Here is a 17,383-nt window from a genome sequence, read left to right as displayed (position 1 = left end):
AACAGGTGATGTTTCCCCTCAAAGACTCCAAGTCACCATGTCTTAGCTTGGCACCCTCACGACCAGCGAGTGACGGTCAGCTTAGCGTCAACTGACCAATCAAAGTCTTGTCGCAGCTATGAAGTAAGGCGAAATGAACATGTTTCATGCTCGTCAACCAGGCCTTCATAGGACGCAACGCAAGTCTACGCCCGCGTGGAAGTGGCGGATGAAGGGCGAGGCCGCGCTAGCTCCCGTGTGTAGCTGAATACGAACCCATGGTTGTGTGTGCAGGTTGAATCGGGCGGCTCAACCCTTTTTGATTTCAGCCTGGAACTTGCCAACCCACTGAGAAAACTCGTCGCTTTCACCGGTCCAAGGTGCCTTCAGAAGTTCCGACAGCCCAACGATCTCATCGAAGCACAGCTTCATTACTCGATCGATTTCGTCAGGTGAGAGCTCGTAGAATGCGCCGGCAAGCTCGTCGAACACGTGCGGGAGTTTCCTGAGGACCCGCATCGACTCGTCCAGGCGCTTGGGGATATCGGATTTCTCGGCCGGAAGCGATGGTAGTGTCTTGAGTCGTCGCTTGATGATGGCCTGATAGAGCAGCGTTGTCAGTCTCACGCGCTTCAGACAGGACTCGAGACGGTCACGGATCTTGTCGGGGTCGTCGCGAGGAATCGTGCCCTGATTCGCCATCATGTCGTCAATCATCTCCTGCGCCGAGGGCATCATGGAACCCAGAGCTGAGTCATGGTCCGCATCGTTTACAGCATTATCATTATCTTCGTCGTCGTTGTCATCGTCGTCTTCGTCGTCTTCTGGCTCCTCATCACCCCACTCCTTGAGCTCCTCCATGACATCCTTCAGCGTCGCCCTGAACTCTTCAACCTTTTTGATGAAACAGCCACCAATACCGCCCGTGGAAAACTGCACCAGATCGTCGCAGGCCGACCAAATAACACCGGTGGCGGCCATGCTACCCTTGCCAGGTGCACCCGTGGAGCCTGACTTTTGCGCCGTTGACAGAATCTTGCCATCCCTGGGGATCTTTTCAACCAGACCGCGGAGCTCTTTCAATACTGTGTAACATTTCCAAGCCAAGTCCTTCCGCACAGTAGTCGTGTATCGGTCTGCGTCACAAGCCTGGCCCGCGGTGGCGATGCCGGGAATCGGGCCGCTGACGAGTTCTCGGAGGACTTTGATGATGGCCGAGGGTGTAAAGGGCTCGTTGATGATGAGGACGGAGATTTTGGTTGAGTGCGCCTTGATCAGCGAAGCTGAATCACGGGCAAGAGCGAAGGCATCGACGGACGAGGTATCAGTCTGCTGGGGGGTGTCTTTGCCACCATTGATGTTCTGGAGGACAGCCTCCAACTGCTGCATCAAGGCGACAGCTGTGTCTGATAAAGCATTCAAAGCTGCTGGTGTAGTGGAGGAGCTTGAGGAAGCCATGTTGTTGAGCCTGTGTGTCTCGCAAACACCTTGCAGGCTTCGGTGGCGGTGGTCAAGGCGGAGGTTTGCTCCGATATTGAAGATGTTCGGACTAAGGTACGAAAATTCGATATGACCAAAAATGCAGTAAAGTCATTGTGCCCCGCGATGGAGGGGTATCTGAATAAAATACGTACCTTCTTCGTCCGGTAAGTACGTACCGCTCCTTCCCGCTCATGAATTTCTAGTGCTCCTTCCTCAAAGCTGGCGGCAGTATCCAATCAGAACCCATAGTGATAAGACCTGGTGGGGTCTATGATACTGCTGGCAGAGACTCTTGCACGTGACCAGCCTGTAGCTGCCCGTCGCCAGCTCCGCTACCCCTGTCAGCGAAACCCACCTTAGGCGTTTTGGGTGAGCTGGAAGTTCCACGAAGTAGCCCCGTACCTTACTCTCCGTAGTATACAATACCTCACCTTTCCAACCCTCCAGTCTGTCAATTCGGATTGGATCTGGATAGCTTCACAACCACAACAGATCCCACAACAACGATCGAAACGCACGGATTGATGACCGATACGATATCTTGAGAACCATCAAGATGCGTCAAAGCTATGGCATGGTGCTTTTGGGCACCTTTGTGTCTGCTGCTGCGCCCATCGCTGCAGCTAGCTTGCCCAGAGGTGTCGGTCCTGAATGTGAGTATCAGTCGGCAGCCGGCCATCCACGTCTCACCTATATGGAGCATTTGGGTCACTTCAAGTCCACATGAGTGAGATGGAACAATGTTCCTTTCTCTACATTCCTCTTCCTTTGTTACCTGACCAATGGGCTTGAAGCTTTATTTGAAGGTCCATGATCTGTCACTAACATGATTCCTTGCAGTCGCCAAGTTCTTCGAGCTCAAGCCCTCCTTCAAGTGCATAGGCCACCCTGAAATCAAACTTCGCTTCAGCCAGGTCAACGACAATAGCTGCGACTGTCCTGATGGCTCCGATGAGCCTGGCACCGCTGCCTGCGCGCACCTCGATCCCCTCTCCCCTCAGCAGCCCTTCGCCGGCTCCCTGACGGGCACGACCAATACTTCCAATGCCCTCCCGGGCTTCTGGTGTGCCAATGAAGGTCACATTGGTGCCTACGTACCTTTCATGTTCGTCAATGATGGACACTGCGACTATGACGTCTGCTGCGACGGAAGCGAGGAGTACAGCAAGGTTGGAGGCATCAAGTGCGCCAACAAGTGTGCCGAGATTGGAAAGGAGTATCGTCGCGTTGAGTCTGCGCGCAAGGACGCCATCGACAAGGCTGCTAAGCGACGCAAGACGATGGCCAAGGAGTCTAGAGAGCTCCGCCGTCGTGTCGAGGCCAAGGTGACTAGCCTGAAGGACGAGGTCGCGGGTCTCGAGACCCGCAAGGAGGAGCTCGAGCAGAAGCTGCACGACATTGAGCGTTCTGAGAAGGGCAAGATTGTCAAGGGCGAGGGATCCGGCGGAAAGCTTGGCACTCTGCTTAATTTGGCCAAGACTCGTGTCACCGAGCTCCGCGAGACCCTTGAGGATGTTGTTGCCCACCGCGATGAGCTTCAGAGCAAGGTGAAGGAGCTTGAAGGTATTCTCAGCCGCTTCAAGGAGGAGCACAACCCCAACTTCAACGATGAGGGTGTCAAGCGCGCCGTCAAGGGCTGGGAGGACTACGCTGCCAACCTTGCCAACGACCCCCTGCCCGATGGCCTCGAGGCCGACATCAAGGAGGTCCTTGTCGAGGACAACGAGTCTTCAGGCATCAACTGGAAGGAGTTCGAGGAGGATGACGTTTCTGACACTGATATCCGTATGCGAGACCCCCTGAACAAGATTTATGGTGAAAACATATGACTGATCATGCCTAGTCTACAACTTCGAGGCCTACCTCCCCGAGGGCATTCGCGAGTTCATCCACGGCAAGCTCTTGTCTTTCAGAGTCTGGATGATCGAGAACGGCCTGATTGCTGATAACAACGACGGCGGTGCTGAGTCTCGCTTGGTCAAGGCTGCCCGCGAGGCATTCAACTCGGCCAACAACGATCTCTCTGACAAGAAGCGCCAGCTGGAGACCGAGCAGAAGGATCTGGAGAAGGACTACGGCACTGATGACATTTTCCGCATCTTGAGGGACAAGTGCGTCAGCACCGAGATTGGCGAGTACGAGTACGAGCTCTGCTGGATGGACAAGACGAACCAGAAGTCGAAGAAGGGCGGCGGTCACACTAACATGGGCAACTTTGTCCGCATCGACAAGGAGATGGCCGATGACGAGGAGCGCGTCGATGGCAAGAGCCTCGGCAAGGGCCTCCGCATGGTTATGCGGTACGAGAACGGTCAGGGTTGCTGGAATGGCCCTCAGAGACGTACAGATGTCTGGCTGGCCTGCAGTGAGACGGAAGAGCTATGGAAGGTCACGGAGTCGGAGAAGTGCGTCTACAAGATGGAGGTAGGCACTCCTGCCGCCTGTGACGAGCTCCTTGAGCCTCCCGCGCCTAAGGGCAAGGATGAGCTGTAAAGGCAGCAATGGCACGCAATGGGTGTCTAGGAAGAATTCAGCATTGGGTCTGCTTAGTTTGGCGTCAGGTTCGTCTGCCTTAGACCGAGTAGAAAGGATGCATTAGGAATGGCCAAAACGTTTTTCGGTACTTGCAAATGGTGCGCCCTGATTTTCGCGTAGAGTACAACTTGGAATGAGAAGCAGGGGTATCATCTTTGTTTGTTCATTTGCCTTGCAGCTCGATATTTCTTTTCCGGCTATGACAAAATCAACCTTTTGAGGTTGCCATCTTCCTCCGCCTGCTGAGCTCCTCTTGTTCAGCCAAGACCTTGGCTGTTAATGATGCGGCCATTGGATTGTTGATGTTGCTCGTCTTGCTCTCCTTCTTTGCAGCCTTTGCATTATCCGTAGCCCTCTTCTTCTCGGGCTTGTCGCCGTTTCCATTTTCCTTGGCATCATCCTCTGCTTTGCGCTTCTTCTTGCCGCCAGCTTTCTTGTCTTTTTTCAAGCCGTGTGTAAGCCCTGCAGCGGTCAAATCGTCCATTCTTTGCACCAGTTTCCTCAGGTCACGTTCCTCGGTTGGCAGGATTGGTACCACGTTCTCGCTCTTGAATTCCTCGTTGCACTCTGGGCAAGCTGACTCTTGAATCTCCTTGATAGCAACCTCGGCAAAAGCATGCCCGCATGGTACCAGATAAACGGACTTGACTTGTGGGCCGAGTTCCTTGAGAGAAATGGGACAGACCCAGATATCTTTCTTGGTGCCTGGTGGTGTATGCTTGTGGAACTTGAGCTTGACAATATCGCGCAACGATTTGATGCCGGTCGAAGCAAATGTGAGTTCTTGGGACTCGGGATTAGATGGTGGCGATTCGGTGCTGTCGTCGGATGGCATGAGGCCTTGGAGGATGGATTCGTAATTGTATAGGCGGCCGCGCCAGTCCGACACAATGTTCTCTTTGTCAAGGGGTTGATTCGACAGAGGATCGTTGCTCCAAGCGTGGCCGAGGGATTCGAGAACGTTTGCCTTTAGCTCGCTGACAGTGAGGGCGCGGGCGGATTCCTTAACCAGCTCGCGGCGTTTAGGAATGGATCCTCCATCGTTACCCATGGTGAAGAGCGGTCGAGGGAGGTGGGATGATGGGATTGGGATGGGGTGGACGAGACTGCGAAAGTCAGACTGGCGAACGCCGTAGTTGTTGCTATCTCGAGCAGAGTGGTCTCACTGCTTATATCTTGCCGTTGGTGTCCTACTGTAGATGTTGCGCGAGTCGTGATGTTGATTCTCGGGATGGTGTCTTGATCCAAGAAGTCGCGACGACAACCTAAGGTACCTACCTAGGTAAGAAACACCTGGATGCGCATTTCTGACCGATAAGATAAGAAGACGGGGACGGAACCGTGAGGTGGACAGATCCAGCCCACCTCAGTAGGTTCCTCAACACCCTAGGAACCTTAGGTACCTACGCAGTATTAGGAATGGGAAGCTACAGGGGTAGCAACCGAGGGAAGGTCAGCCGCGAGACTCCCACCCACCAAAGCCACCACCCATTGCAGGCTGCAGCCGCTGAAGCTCTGGGGCAATTGGTTTAGGAATGGGGGTGCCACGGTGGGGCTGAGACTGGCCGAACAGTGCGGAGAATAGCGGGGCGAGGTCGAATGGGGGCAGGTGAAGAAAGCCGGCAAGTACTGTGTGGGAACTGTGCATCAAGGTACCTTCCGTTCTTGCGCCGTTGCTCCCCCATGGTTGACCCTCCATTCCCGTGTCGCACTTTCCGTCACTGCAGACTGCAGACTGCCCTGGCCTGGTCAATTCATCTTTTGAACCTCCCGTCGTCACTTCCATCCCCAAAGACCTCCTTCATCACATACCTTGTTTGTGCAACCCAAGCACTTCTACCTTTCTCCTTCACCCCAACCACTTCGCATCGCGACAGACGGTGGGATTTGGTGCAGCTGTCACTTTGACAATCCCCTCGTTGTGTACCATTCCATCGCGCGCGACTCCTCATTTGACAATCACCCACTACGAAAAAGCACCAAACGACGAGCGCCGAGCACCACGACCCCCAGAAACCCTCGATCCGATCCGATTCCTCCTATACCCAGTCGATGTTTCTCCCATTCTGATACTCGAACGCTCGGGTGCGCCAGCCAGTGAGCCATGGCGACCCAACAGCAGATCGCCCTCGAGCGACTTGACAATCTTGTCAGGGACTTGAGGTCTCGGTATTTTCCCTTTCCCCCCCATCTCCAACGCCGAGTCAAGATCAAGATCGATTCCCCTTTTTGCGCAGCTCTTAACCATGTCAAAGATCCTCAGACGAAGTCAGGAAGCGTGCAGCGTTGCAGCTTAGAGAGCTGGTGCTAGTCTGTCATCGAGGTAAGCCTTCTATCCCCCTCTCGGAACCATGTCATTTGCGCGACAGCGAGCTGACAGCCCACCTTTGCAGACCTTCCCCTCGATCAATTCAACACCATCTACGGCCAGGTCAACAACAAGATCACCCAGCTCATCTCCCACGGAAATGACTCCTCCGAACGCCTGGGCGGCGTTTACGCCCTCGATGCCCTCGTCGACATCGAAGTTTCCGAGCAATCGACAAAAATGTTTGCCCGCTTCAACCAGAACCTCAAAACCATCCTGCGCGGGAAGGATATCAACCCCATGCAGGCCGCGGCGATTGCTCTGGGAAAAATGTGCCGACCAGGCGGTTCTATGATAAGCGAGCTGGTCGAGTCCGAAACCCAGATGGCCCTCGAATGGCTGCAGAGCGAAAGAGTCGAGGAACGCCGATACAGTGCCGCTCTTGTTTTGCGCGAGCTTGCGAGACAGGCACCTACACTCATGTACAACTATGTCGGCTTGGTCTTGGACCTCATCTGGAACAGCTTGAGAGACAACCGCCACCTCATCCGCGCCACCTCCGCAGAAACCGTCGCCGCATGCTTCCGGATCATTAGAGAGCGAGACCAGGAACTCAAGCAGACGTGGATGGAGAAGGCCTACGCCGAACTGATGCGCGGGCTGCAGCACGGCACCGTCGAGTACATCCACGCCTCTCTTCTTATGTTGAAGGAGCTTCTGGAACAAGGCGGCATGTTCATGCAGGATCACTACCCCGAAGCCTGCGAAATCGTCCTGCGCTACAAGGACCACCGCGACGTCACTATCCGCAAGACCGTCGTCCTCCTCATCCCCGATCTCGCGAGCTACTCTCCCGCAGAGTTTGATCGAAGTTACCTCCACAAGTTCATGGTGTACCTCTCTGGTATGCTGAAAAAGGACAAGGAGAGGAACGACGCGTTTCTTGCTATCGGCAACATCGCAAACTCGGTCAAGAGCGCCATCGCCCCGTATCTCGACGGTGTTATGACCCACGTCAGAGAAGGGCTTAGCTTGGCAGCTCGCAAGAGAGGTTCAGTCGACGCAGTGTTCGAGTGCATAAGTCGCCTCGCTGTTGCCGTTGGCCAGACCCTCAGCAAATACATGGAGGCTCTTCTCGACCCAATCTTCGAATGCGACCTGACACCAAAACTGACGCAGGCCCTCGTCGATATGGCTTTCTACATCCCGCCGGCCAAGGATACCATCCAGAACCGATTGCTCGATATGCTCAGCATGGTCCTTTGTGGAGAACCTTTCAAGCCCCTGGGAGCCCCTCACCCAAACACTCTTACAGCTGTGCCCGCTGTTCCCAAGGATTCAAAAGATCCTTTGGCCTATGAGCATCGCAAAGCAGAGGTCAAGCTTGCACTCAACACCCTTGGCAGCTTTGACTTCACGGGACATGTCCTCAATGAGTTTGTCCGTGACGTTGCTGTGAAGTACGTTGAGGATGAAGATCCAGAGACAAGAGAGGCTGCTGCTCTCACTTGCTGCCAGCTTTACGTGCGCGACCCTATTGTCAACCAGACTAGTTATCATGCACTGCAGGTCGTTGGCGATGTGATAGAGCGATTGCTTACTGTGGGCGTATCCGACCCTGAGCCGAATATTAGACGGACAGTCCTTGCTGCCCTCGACGAGCGTTTCGATAGGCACTTGGCCAAGGCAGAGAACATCCGCACCTTGTTCTTCGCTCTCAACGATGAAGTCTTTGCTATCAGAGAGGTTGCAATCTCGATTATTGGTCGTCTTGCCCGATACAATCCGGCATATGTCATCCCCTCTTTGCGCAAGACCCTTATCCAGCTTCTCACTGAGCTTGAGTTCTCTGATGTTGCGAGAAACAAAGAGGAGAGTGCCAAGCTACTCAGCTTGTTGGTCCAAAACGCCCAAGGACTGGTCAAGCCATATGTCGACCCAATGATGTCCGTCCTCTTGCCCAAGGCCAACGACCCCAGCGCTGCTGTGGCTGCAACGATCCTGAGGGCCATTGGCGAGCTTGCCACTGTCGGTGGCGAGGAAGTGTTGCCATACAAGGACAAGCTGATGCCTCTCATCATTGAAGCTCTACAAGATCAGAGCTCAAACAACAAGCGCGAGGCTGCGCTGCATGCTCTCGGCCAGCTAGCCAGCAACTCCGGATATGTTATTGAGCCTTATCTGGAATACCCGCAGCTCCTGGAGCTACTCCAAGGCATCATTCGTACAGAGGGCCAACGCGGACCTCTTCGACAGGAAACCATCAAGCTGATGGGCATCCTGGGAGCTTTGGACCCCTACAAGTACCAGCAAGTGGAGCAGCGTCGGCCGGATGCTCAGAGACGTGTTGAGACCACGCAAATGACGGACATTTCTCTCATGATGACTGGCCTCACTCCATCCAGCAAGGAGTACTTTCCGACAGTTGTCATCAATGCTCTCCTACAGATTCTCAAGGACAACTCCCTTTCGAGTCATCATGCATCTGTTATCGAGGCAATCATGAACATCTTTCGCACCCTTGGTTTGGAGTGTGTATCCTTCCTCGATCGAATCATCCCAGCCTTCCTGGGTGTCATCCGCGCCGCAGACAAGACTCGCCTGGATTCGTACTTCAGCCAGCTGGCTACTCTGGTGTCAATCGTCCGACAGCACATTCGCAACTTCTTGCCTGAGATTGTCGAGATCTGTCAGGAATTTTGGAACACTACGACCAACCTGCAGTCGACCATCATGAGCCTGGTGGAAGCCATCTCTCGTTCCTTGGAGGGCGAGTTCAAGATTTACCTTGCGGGCTTGCTGCCTCTCATGCTTGGCGTGCTGGAAAAGGATACCACTACCCGGCGCACGCCCTCTGAAAAGGTTCTCCACGCCTTTCTTGTCTTCGGATCTAGTGCCGAGGAGTATATGCACTTGATCATTCCTGTTATTGTCAGGACGTTTGAGAAGCAAGGGCAGCCCCCTCCGTTGAGAAAGCAGGCGATCGAGACAATCGGCAAGATTACGTATCAGGTCAACTTGAACGACTACGCTGCGAAGATTATTCATCCCCTCACCCGAATTCTCGGCAGTGGGGATATTGCCTTGCGGATCGCAGCTCTAGATACGCTATGCGCCTTGATCCAGCAACTCGGCAAAGACTATCTTCACTTTATGGGCACGGTCAACAAGGTTCTCGCGCTGCACCAAATCCAGCACCAGAACTATGACTTGCTTGTCAACAAGCTCCAAAAGGGCGAGGTGCTCCCGCAGGATCTCGGCGGCGGTGACCGTTTTGTCGACTGGGTCGATGACCAGGCAGCCTTTGCGGATCTGGGTGCAAAGAAGTTGGAGATGAATGCCATTCATCTCAAGCAGGCGTGGGATACGAAGGGCAAGTCAACCAAGGAGGATTGGCAGGAATGGCTTCGTAGATTCTCCACGACCTTGCTCACCGAATCGCCCAACCACGCTCTTCGTGCGTGTGCCGCCCTCGCTAGCTCATACCTTCCGCTAGCTCGCGAGCTGTTCAACTCCGCCTTCGTGTCCTGCTGGAGCGAGCTTTATGAACAGTTCCAAGACGAGCTGATCCAAAATATCGAGAGCGCCATCAAGTCGGAGAACGTACCCCCTGATCTACTCGGCCTCCTGCTCAACCTCGCCGAGTTTATGGAACACGACGACAAGGCCCTGCCCATCGATATCAGAGTTCTCGGTCGGGAGGCTGCTCGATGCCACGCCTACGCCAAGGCACTCCACTACAAGGAGTTGGAGTTCTTGCAGGACCAGAGCAGCGGTGCGGTTGAAGCTCTTATTGTGATCAACAACCAACTCCAGCAGTCTGACGCAGCCATCGGTATTCTCCGTAAAGCACAACTTTACAAAGAGGGAATTCAACTTAGAGAGACGTGGTTCGAAAAGCTGGAGAGATGGGAGGAAGCTCTTGCTTTCTACTCGAAGCGCGAGTCGGAAGTTCCGGAAGACAAGCCCGTTCCTGTCGAGATTATTATGGGTAAAATGCGTTGTTTACACGCTCTCGGCGAGTGGGAAGCTCTTGCTGGTATTGCAGGCACAACCTGGGCCAACTCGTCGCCCGACGTACAGCGCCTCATTGCGCCGCTCGCAACAGCCGCCGCATGGGGCCTCAGCAAGTGGGATTCTATGGACAACTACTTGCAATCCATGAAGCGTTACTCTACTGATCGTTCCTTCTTTGGCGCTATTCTCGCTCTGCACCGCAATCAGTTTAGGGAAGCTGTCAATTGCGTCCAGCAAGCTCGAGAGGGACTTGATACCGAGCTCAGTGCGTTGGTTAGTGAGTCGTACAATCGCGCGTATCAGGTCGTGGTCAGAGTCCAAATGCTGGCCGAGCTGGAAGAGCTCATCGTCTACAAGCAGACGGACGACAAAAAGAAGGCGACAATGAGGCGCACCTGGGAGACGAGACTCAAGGGATGCCAGCGCAACGTGGAGGTTTGGCAGAGAATGCTTCGTCTTCGCAACCTCGTCATTACGCCCACGGAGAACATGCACATGTGGATCAAGTTTGCCAACCTTTGCCGCAAGTCTGGTCGCATGGGCCTGGCCGAGAAGTCTCTCAAGTCCATCATTGGTGTCGAGGCTCCGCTGGAGACCTTGATTCCTTACTGGAACGAGAGACAGCAGCCGAATGCCGCTATCCCGCGAAACATTCCATCGCAGGTTATCTACGCCATGCTCAAGTACGAGTGGGAAGTCGGCCAGCAGCCCGCGTTCCGTACCTCTGGTATTGCTGAGCGTACTCTGTACTGCCTGCGGAAGTTTACAAACGACTCGGCGCACCGCTACGAGGCGACCAAGGCGCATCTTACGGCACAGGCTCCCAACGGAATGGACCTGTCGAGTGACTACGGATTCCCGCACCAGATCGACCCCAGTCTGATGAACCCTCAGACTCAAAAGGCGCTCTACGACCAGACCGTCCTGTTGGCCAAGTGCTACCTGCGCCAGGGTGAATGGCTCATCGACCTGAACAAGGAGAATTGGCAATACGAGCACGTCCAGGATATCTTGACTTCGTACTCGCAGGCTACTAAGTACAACCCGCGCTGGTACAAGGCTTGGCACGCTTGGGCTCTGGCCAACTTTGAGATTGTCCAGGCCTTGTCTACTCGTGGCGAGAGAACTGATCACATGGTAGTTGAGCATGTGGTTCCGGCTGTCAGAGGCTTCTTCAAGTCGATCGCGCTGTCTGCGGGAAGCTCTCTGCAGGACACACTCCGCCTTCTGACACTGTGGTTCACGCATGGTGCCAGTGCCGACGTTAATGCTGCCGTCACTGAAGGATTCACCAATGTCAGCGTCGACACCTGGCTGGAAGTCATTCCCCAGCTCATCGCTCGAATCAACCAGCCGACCCGCCGCGTTCAGCAATCGATTCATAGCCTCCTCGCAGATGTTGGTAGGGCTCATCCGCAGGCGCTGGTCTACCCGCTGACGGTAGCGATGAAATCTTCGCAAAACACCCGCCGTTCGAGGTCTGCTGCTCAAATTATGGATAGTATGCGTCAACACAGCGCCAACCTCGTTTCCCAAGCCGACATTGTCAGCCACGAGCTTATCAGGGTCGCGGTTCTTTGGCATGAACAATGGCACGAGGGTCTCGAGGAAGCATCGCGACTGTACTTTGGTGATCATAACATCGAAGGCATGTTTGCCACCCTCGAGCCTTTGCATGATCAACTCGAGCGCGGTCCAGAGACTCTTCGCGAGATCTCCTTTACGCAAGCCTTTGGCAGAGATCTCACCGAGGCTCGCGAATGGTGCCGCCAGTACGAAGCCAGCAGAGACGTCAATGATCTCAATCAGGCTTGGGATCTCTACTACCAAGTCTTCCGGCGCATTTCACGACAGCTGCCCCAGCTCACAACGCTTGAGCTACCATACTGCTCGCCTAAGCTACTGGCCGCCAAGGATCTTGATCTCGCTGTGCCTGGAACTTACCGCAGTGGTCAACCAATTGTCCGCATCATGGAGTTTGAGGGCACCTTTACTGTTATTAATAGTAAGCAGAGGCCTCGCAAACTCAACATTAGCGGTAGCGATGGTGTTTCATACGCCTTTTTGCTCAAGGGCCACGAGGATATTCGCCAAGACGAACGAGTTATGCAGTTGTTCGGTTTGTGCAATACCTTGTTGGCGAACGATTCTGAATGTTACAAGCGTCACTTGAACATCCAACGATACCCGGCCATCCCGTTGTCACAAAACTCGGGTCTGCTGGGTTGGGTGCCCAACAGTGACACTCTTCACGTGCTAATAAGGGAATACCGTGAAAGCAGGAAGATTCTCCTTAATATCGAGCATCGTATCATGCTCCAGATGGCTCCCGACTACGACAACCTCACTCTCATGCAGAAGGTTGAAGTTTTCGGCTATGCATTGGACAACACGACTGGCCAGGATCTCTATCGGGTATTGTGGCTCAAGAGTAAGAGTTCAGAGGCATGGCTGGAGCGCCGCACCAATTACACACGCTCTTTGGGCGTCATGTCGATGGTTGGATACATTCTCGGTCTTGGTGACCGTCATCCGTCTAATCTCATGCTTGACCGCGTGACGGGCAAGATTATCCACATCGACTTTGGCGACTGCTTCGAAGTGGCTATGAAACGCGAGAAGTACCCAGAGCGTGTGCCGTTCCGACTGACCCGCATGCTCACCTACGCCATGGAAGTCAGCAACATCGAGGGAAGCTTCCGTATCACCTGCGAGCATGTCATGAGAGTCTTGCGAGACAACAAGGACAGCGTGATGGCCGTCTTGGAAGCGGTATGTTTCTTCTCCTAGTCCATGTCTTGAAGCCTCCAAGCTAACTGCCTCACAGTTCATTCACGATCCTCTCCTGACCTGGCGCCTTACTAATGCTGCCAGTCCGGCAGGACCGAACTTCCGATCTGAACGCGAGACTTCACTTGCTGGCCCGCAGGCTGCTAGGGCACGCCGTCCCTCTGTTCTCGACGCAGACGTGGCGCCGTCGGAGTTGCTTGCCACTGGAGATCCCGGTATGCCCGGCGGACCCGTCGCGCGCTCCCGGTCGAGAACAAACTCATCAATGGCACACGAGGGCAGTGTCGTTAATGGCAACAACGGACCGGACCCCACCGAAATCCAGAATGCTCGGGCTGTCGAGGTGCTGGATCGCGTCTCTCAGAAGTTGACTGGCAAGGATTTCAAGCCGAACGAGGAGCTTGATGTCATCAACCAGGTCAACAAGCTCATCACGGAGGCGACAAAGTTGGAGAACCTCTGTCAACACTACATAGGATGGTGCAGCTTCTGGTAATTTCGATGTTGTTTTAGGTTTGGGTGAGCGATTGAGCTCCCACGATTCTCAAAGGGCTTTAATGAGGATACGAACTCGTTGGGTTCGTGGGAGGGGTTTCGCTTGTGTGAGCGGCCGCGGCGGCGTTGGCGGTATTTCTCTTCAAAGTGTGTTTAACTTTTCCTGGCATGTTGCCAGGCGTCTCCGTTTTCGTTGGTCTTGTAAGTGTATACCAGGTCAAGGGTCAAGGGCTTTAGCAGTACATTCTGGACTTTGCAGACGGCCTCTTTTGTTTCTCAAGGTATCATGGCATGGCGTCGTGGTAGACAGAAAATCAATCAATGGGTATTCAAAGTAAAGAGTTGCATCTAAGTGGTGTCTAAGGTATGCATTTCCATGCGAAATCAGGCAAACGCTGGTCACGGCAATGCATTGTTGTCTTTGGGACAGCCCCTTAACCAATTTGTGACCTCATGTTGGCCTACACCTTTTTCAGGGTGACGCCGAACGGTCGCGGCGAAATACTCTTGGCCGACCCATCCTCGGCAGTGGTGATGGTGAAGTCGTCCAAAGCAAGGTAGTTGTAGGTCTTGCGATCAATCAAGCCCCATGTCTGACAATCGCCGTCGGGGTAGACGAGTTTGTCACCGACATCCGGCTCGTCGTGGTTCTTGTACACGGCGCGCCAGGACCACTGTTCACCCTCTCTGATGTTGGTGGGGTACACCCTGCCGCTGACATTGAAAGCCTGGATCTTGGAGCCGACGCCGTAGCTGGGGATGTGAGAGAGCACGTCGAAGCCGCGGACGGTGTAGTTCGTCAGAGATAAGCCTGGGCCGTCGTCGATGGATAGTGTTAGCGTCGAGTTTGTTTCCTTGTCGATGTACTCTCCTGCAAAGTTCGCGGCCGCGTGCTCCTTGTTCGCCTTCTCTAGGGCTGGGACGAGGGCTTGGATGACGGGGGAGATGACTTGGGAGGGGAACTGGAAGGTGCCTGCGGCCTCGGCACCGGCGGTGAGAATGGAGATGACAAGGTCGTAGTCCGGGATGAGTAGCAGGACGTTGGTGTATAGGCCTAGGTCGCCTGACTTTGTGTAGATGCTGACGGGGACGCTTGAGTCGAGAAGAGTGGAAGTGGTCCAGATCTCCCAGGGTGCACCGATGGAGTAGCCGCGCGAGGAGGTGAAGGCACGTGGCTTCAACCAGGAACCTGTATCGATGCCGACCTTGTCAGAGAGGATTGCGGTGCCGAAGGTGAGCATGTCGCGGGTGTTTGTGTAGATGCCACCTGCTGCGGCGTAGGCGCCGAGATCGCCGCCCCAGGTTGGTTCCTGGAGGGGAATGAAGCCTGAGCCCTTTGCTGGCGTGGCGATGGAGGTCTTGGTCAAGCTGAGAGGCTTAAGGATAGTGTCGGTGAGGATGGTTTCGTAGGTTTGGTTGGATGCTGCTTCGACTGCGAGGGCGAGGAGGGCGATGCCGATATTGGAGTATACGGGGGTGGTGTGTGGGCGGAAGACGAGGGGTTTCTCGTTGAGGCCGTGGAGGAGGTCTGTATGTTGTTAGAGGTCTGCCGTGGAACTGTACAGAAGTGGAAGATGGCTTGCCTTTTCCTGAGCAGGGCTTGGTGCCGAGGAGACCGGAGCAAGTTGGTCTAGCGTCGTTGGAAACTGGGGGGAGACCCATTGATGCCCAGGCACCGGGGAAGACAGCGAGATCGGTAGCGACTTTGGCCTTGTCAGTAGAGTTGAGAAAGATGTACGAGGTGTAAACCTACTATCACCGCCTAGTCCAGAAACATGGGAAGCCAAGTCTTCAATAGTGATATTGTCCCACGGGATGAAGCTAAGCTGGCCTTCATTCTTCAAGGCGTCGGTCTTGAGTTGCGGTAGGTACTTGGTGACGGGATCGGACCCTTTGATATGTGAGTTCTTTAGAGCCGTGAGGGTCGTGAAGACCTTGGTGATACTTCCTCCACGGTATACGGTGTCGATATCGACCTTTGCTACGCTGCGATTATCTGCGATGGGAGGCGTGTAGTGCCAGTCGAATAGGGGCCCATCTTCGTGTATGGACTTGACGCCAATAGAAATTGCAGTGTAGTTCAGGACGGAGGTGAAGTTGGCGAGGCCTTCTTGGATCTTGAGGATGGTTTCTTGTACTATCGTCGAGTTGCTTGGTGTTTTGGTGGAGGGTAACGTCGGTCCTAATGGCGGGCAGGAATTGGCTTGGGAGGCAGTGATTAGAGAGGCTGCCGTGAGGGCAAGGAGTGAGTATTTGAAAACCATCTTGAGAGAGGCCCAATCACGGATGATGAGCGGGAAACGATACACTAGTAAGATTCGTGCACTTGAGCAGATTTGTTGAGAGGAAGCCCTTCTCGAAGGCGCACAGCCAGACACAATTATATCGTTTCTACAAGACCAAGATTCCTAATGCGTCTGTACGAGTATTTCGCCATGCGACGCCCTGCGAGTATCTAGGCAGAACCTATTCCTGGGTCTTAGACTATGATGGAAACTAAGCCACGACAACGCGTGACATGAAGCTCCAGCGAGCAACGTTGAGTTATCAAAAGCTCGGGACAGAGCCTTTCAAAGTCCGGCATCACCAATCACAGCTCGTCTGACAGACGATCAAAAGCCATAGCGTCTCGCAGGATGAGCAAGACAGACGCTATACTAGCGAGGAGGAGGCGGCAGCTTATATGGCATGGTTTTGGTCAAATTAAGGTTAATTCTACGGATATTATCCTGTGTTGCCTGTGCTCAGCCACCCACCTATGGCCTTCCAATCGATGACCCCTGGAGCAAGTGAGAGGAAGAGGGAAAGCTGGGATGACGGGGGAATTGGGACGCGGCAACAAAGCCGTAGGCCCGTAGGGCAATGCAAAGACCAGGAATGGACTGGGAAGAGAGACCCGTTTATCTGGGTCTAGGTACAGTAGTGTACCGTCTGGGCTGAAGAATGGGTGCGGCGTCAAGGCAGCAAGGAACAAAGCCACTGAGCCAGTCAGACCGCAGCTTGGCCGGTATTTGCCGGTGATGATATGATGCAATGACAGGGTCTGGAGCTCTTTTCGTGAAATCATCTGGAATCATGGATGCCTCAATTGGCGTTGATGGCAGGAGGATGGGTACAGGATGAGAAAGAAACAGGGTCGCAGGCAACGGGATACGGGCGCCCCCGTATCCGCACCGCTGAACCGCTGAACCGAGTGGGACCCTGCGGGGGCCGGCTCGAAGCCCCACTACAGCTCAGCGATTGGTCCGCTCGGGACGATAGTCCGAGATCTGGGACGAATCAGAGACGCGTCAAACCGTGACTTAGCCCCGCTAAAGTGGGTAATGCGCCGTTGGGGCCCGTGAGCCTTGGCTCTCCCAACCAGAAGGTGCGCCCTGTGGCCTGCTGCGGTGCTCCTTCCCCTGCACAGGTACGGCGCATTCACAACCTGGAAGGTGCAGTCTGCAGTCTGGAATTCTGGGCTGAGCCGCTTCCTTCCATTTGTTCCACAACTCGAGTCGCCCAAATGCAGTGCAGCCAGACAGCCACACAACCTCACCTCAAGCGCATCTCACCACGATGGGACGTCGGCCACGCAGCTGGGGCAGTGACAGGGCTGACATCTGAAAGACCACTAGCCAAACTATCCTTGGATCCCCCTACGGATACAGACTACGTTACCTTAACCAGTGCCAGACCTACCAAGACCACCTCACCTTGTCAACCCTCGATTTGTATCCGCTATCCCCATGTCACGACCGTCACCATAACTCCAGGCAGAGACATTCTCTGAGCTCT

The 17,383-nt window shown here is 54.4% G+C and overlaps 5 protein-coding genes across 5 annotated transcripts; 2 read left to right on the top strand and 3 right to left on the bottom strand.

The window, feature by feature from the left end:
- Positions 1-288: 288 nt before the first annotated feature.
- Positions 289-1,437, bottom strand: N0V96_009748 (uncharacterized protein; the record flags this gene model as incomplete). Its single annotated transcript, XM_065758740.1, has 1 exon — positions 289-1,437. One exon carries the CDS (start codon positions 1,435-1,437, stop codon positions 289-291), a length of 1,149 nt encoding a protein of 382 aa, XP_065612805.1.
- A 580-nt stretch (positions 1,438-2,017) lies between these two features.
- Positions 2,018-3,954, top strand: N0V96_009747 (uncharacterized protein; the record flags this gene model as incomplete). Its single annotated transcript, XM_065758739.1, has 3 exons — positions 2,018-2,114; positions 2,302-3,246; positions 3,305-3,954. The coding sequence occupies 3 exons, from the start codon at positions 2,018-2,020 to the stop codon at positions 3,952-3,954; spliced, it is 1,692 nt and encodes a 563-aa protein (XP_065612804.1).
- A 250-nt stretch (positions 3,955-4,204) lies between these two features.
- On the bottom strand, positions 4,205-5,047 carry rtf2 (Replication termination factor 2; the record flags this gene model as incomplete). Its single annotated transcript, XM_053190417.1, has 1 exon — positions 4,205-5,047. The coding sequence occupies one exon, from the start codon at positions 5,045-5,047 to the stop codon at positions 4,205-4,207; it is 843 nt and encodes a 280-aa protein (XP_053052347.1).
- Positions 5,048-6,100: 1,053 nt separating this feature from the next.
- Positions 6,101-13,607, top strand: TOR1 (phosphatidylinositol kinase- protein kinase tor1; the record flags this gene model as incomplete). The annotated part of the gene is made up of 4 exons (XM_065758738.1): positions 6,101-6,165; positions 6,252-6,319; positions 6,390-13,093; positions 13,149-13,607. 4 exons carry the CDS (start codon positions 6,101-6,103, stop codon positions 13,605-13,607), a joined length of 7,296 nt encoding a protein of 2,431 aa, XP_065612803.1.
- Positions 13,608-14,067: 460 nt separating this feature from the next.
- N0V96_009744 (uncharacterized protein) lies at positions 14,068-15,870 on the bottom strand (the record flags this gene model as incomplete). Its single annotated transcript, XM_053190415.2, has 2 exons — positions 14,068-15,134; positions 15,360-15,870. 2 exons carry the CDS (start codon positions 15,868-15,870, stop codon positions 14,068-14,070), a joined length of 1,578 nt encoding a protein of 525 aa, XP_053052345.1.
- Positions 15,871-17,383: the final 1,513 nt, after the last annotated feature.

The sequence above is a fragment of the Colletotrichum fioriniae genome, assembly GCF_027942845.1.
Source record: "Colletotrichum fioriniae strain IMI 355084 chromosome Unknown scaffold_12, whole genome shotgun sequence".
NCBI classification, from domain to species: Eukaryota; Fungi; Ascomycota; class Sordariomycetes; order Glomerellales; family Glomerellaceae; genus Colletotrichum; species Colletotrichum fioriniae.
Note: the sequence above shows the minus strand (reverse complement) of the source record. Positions and strands in the feature narration are given on the sequence as shown.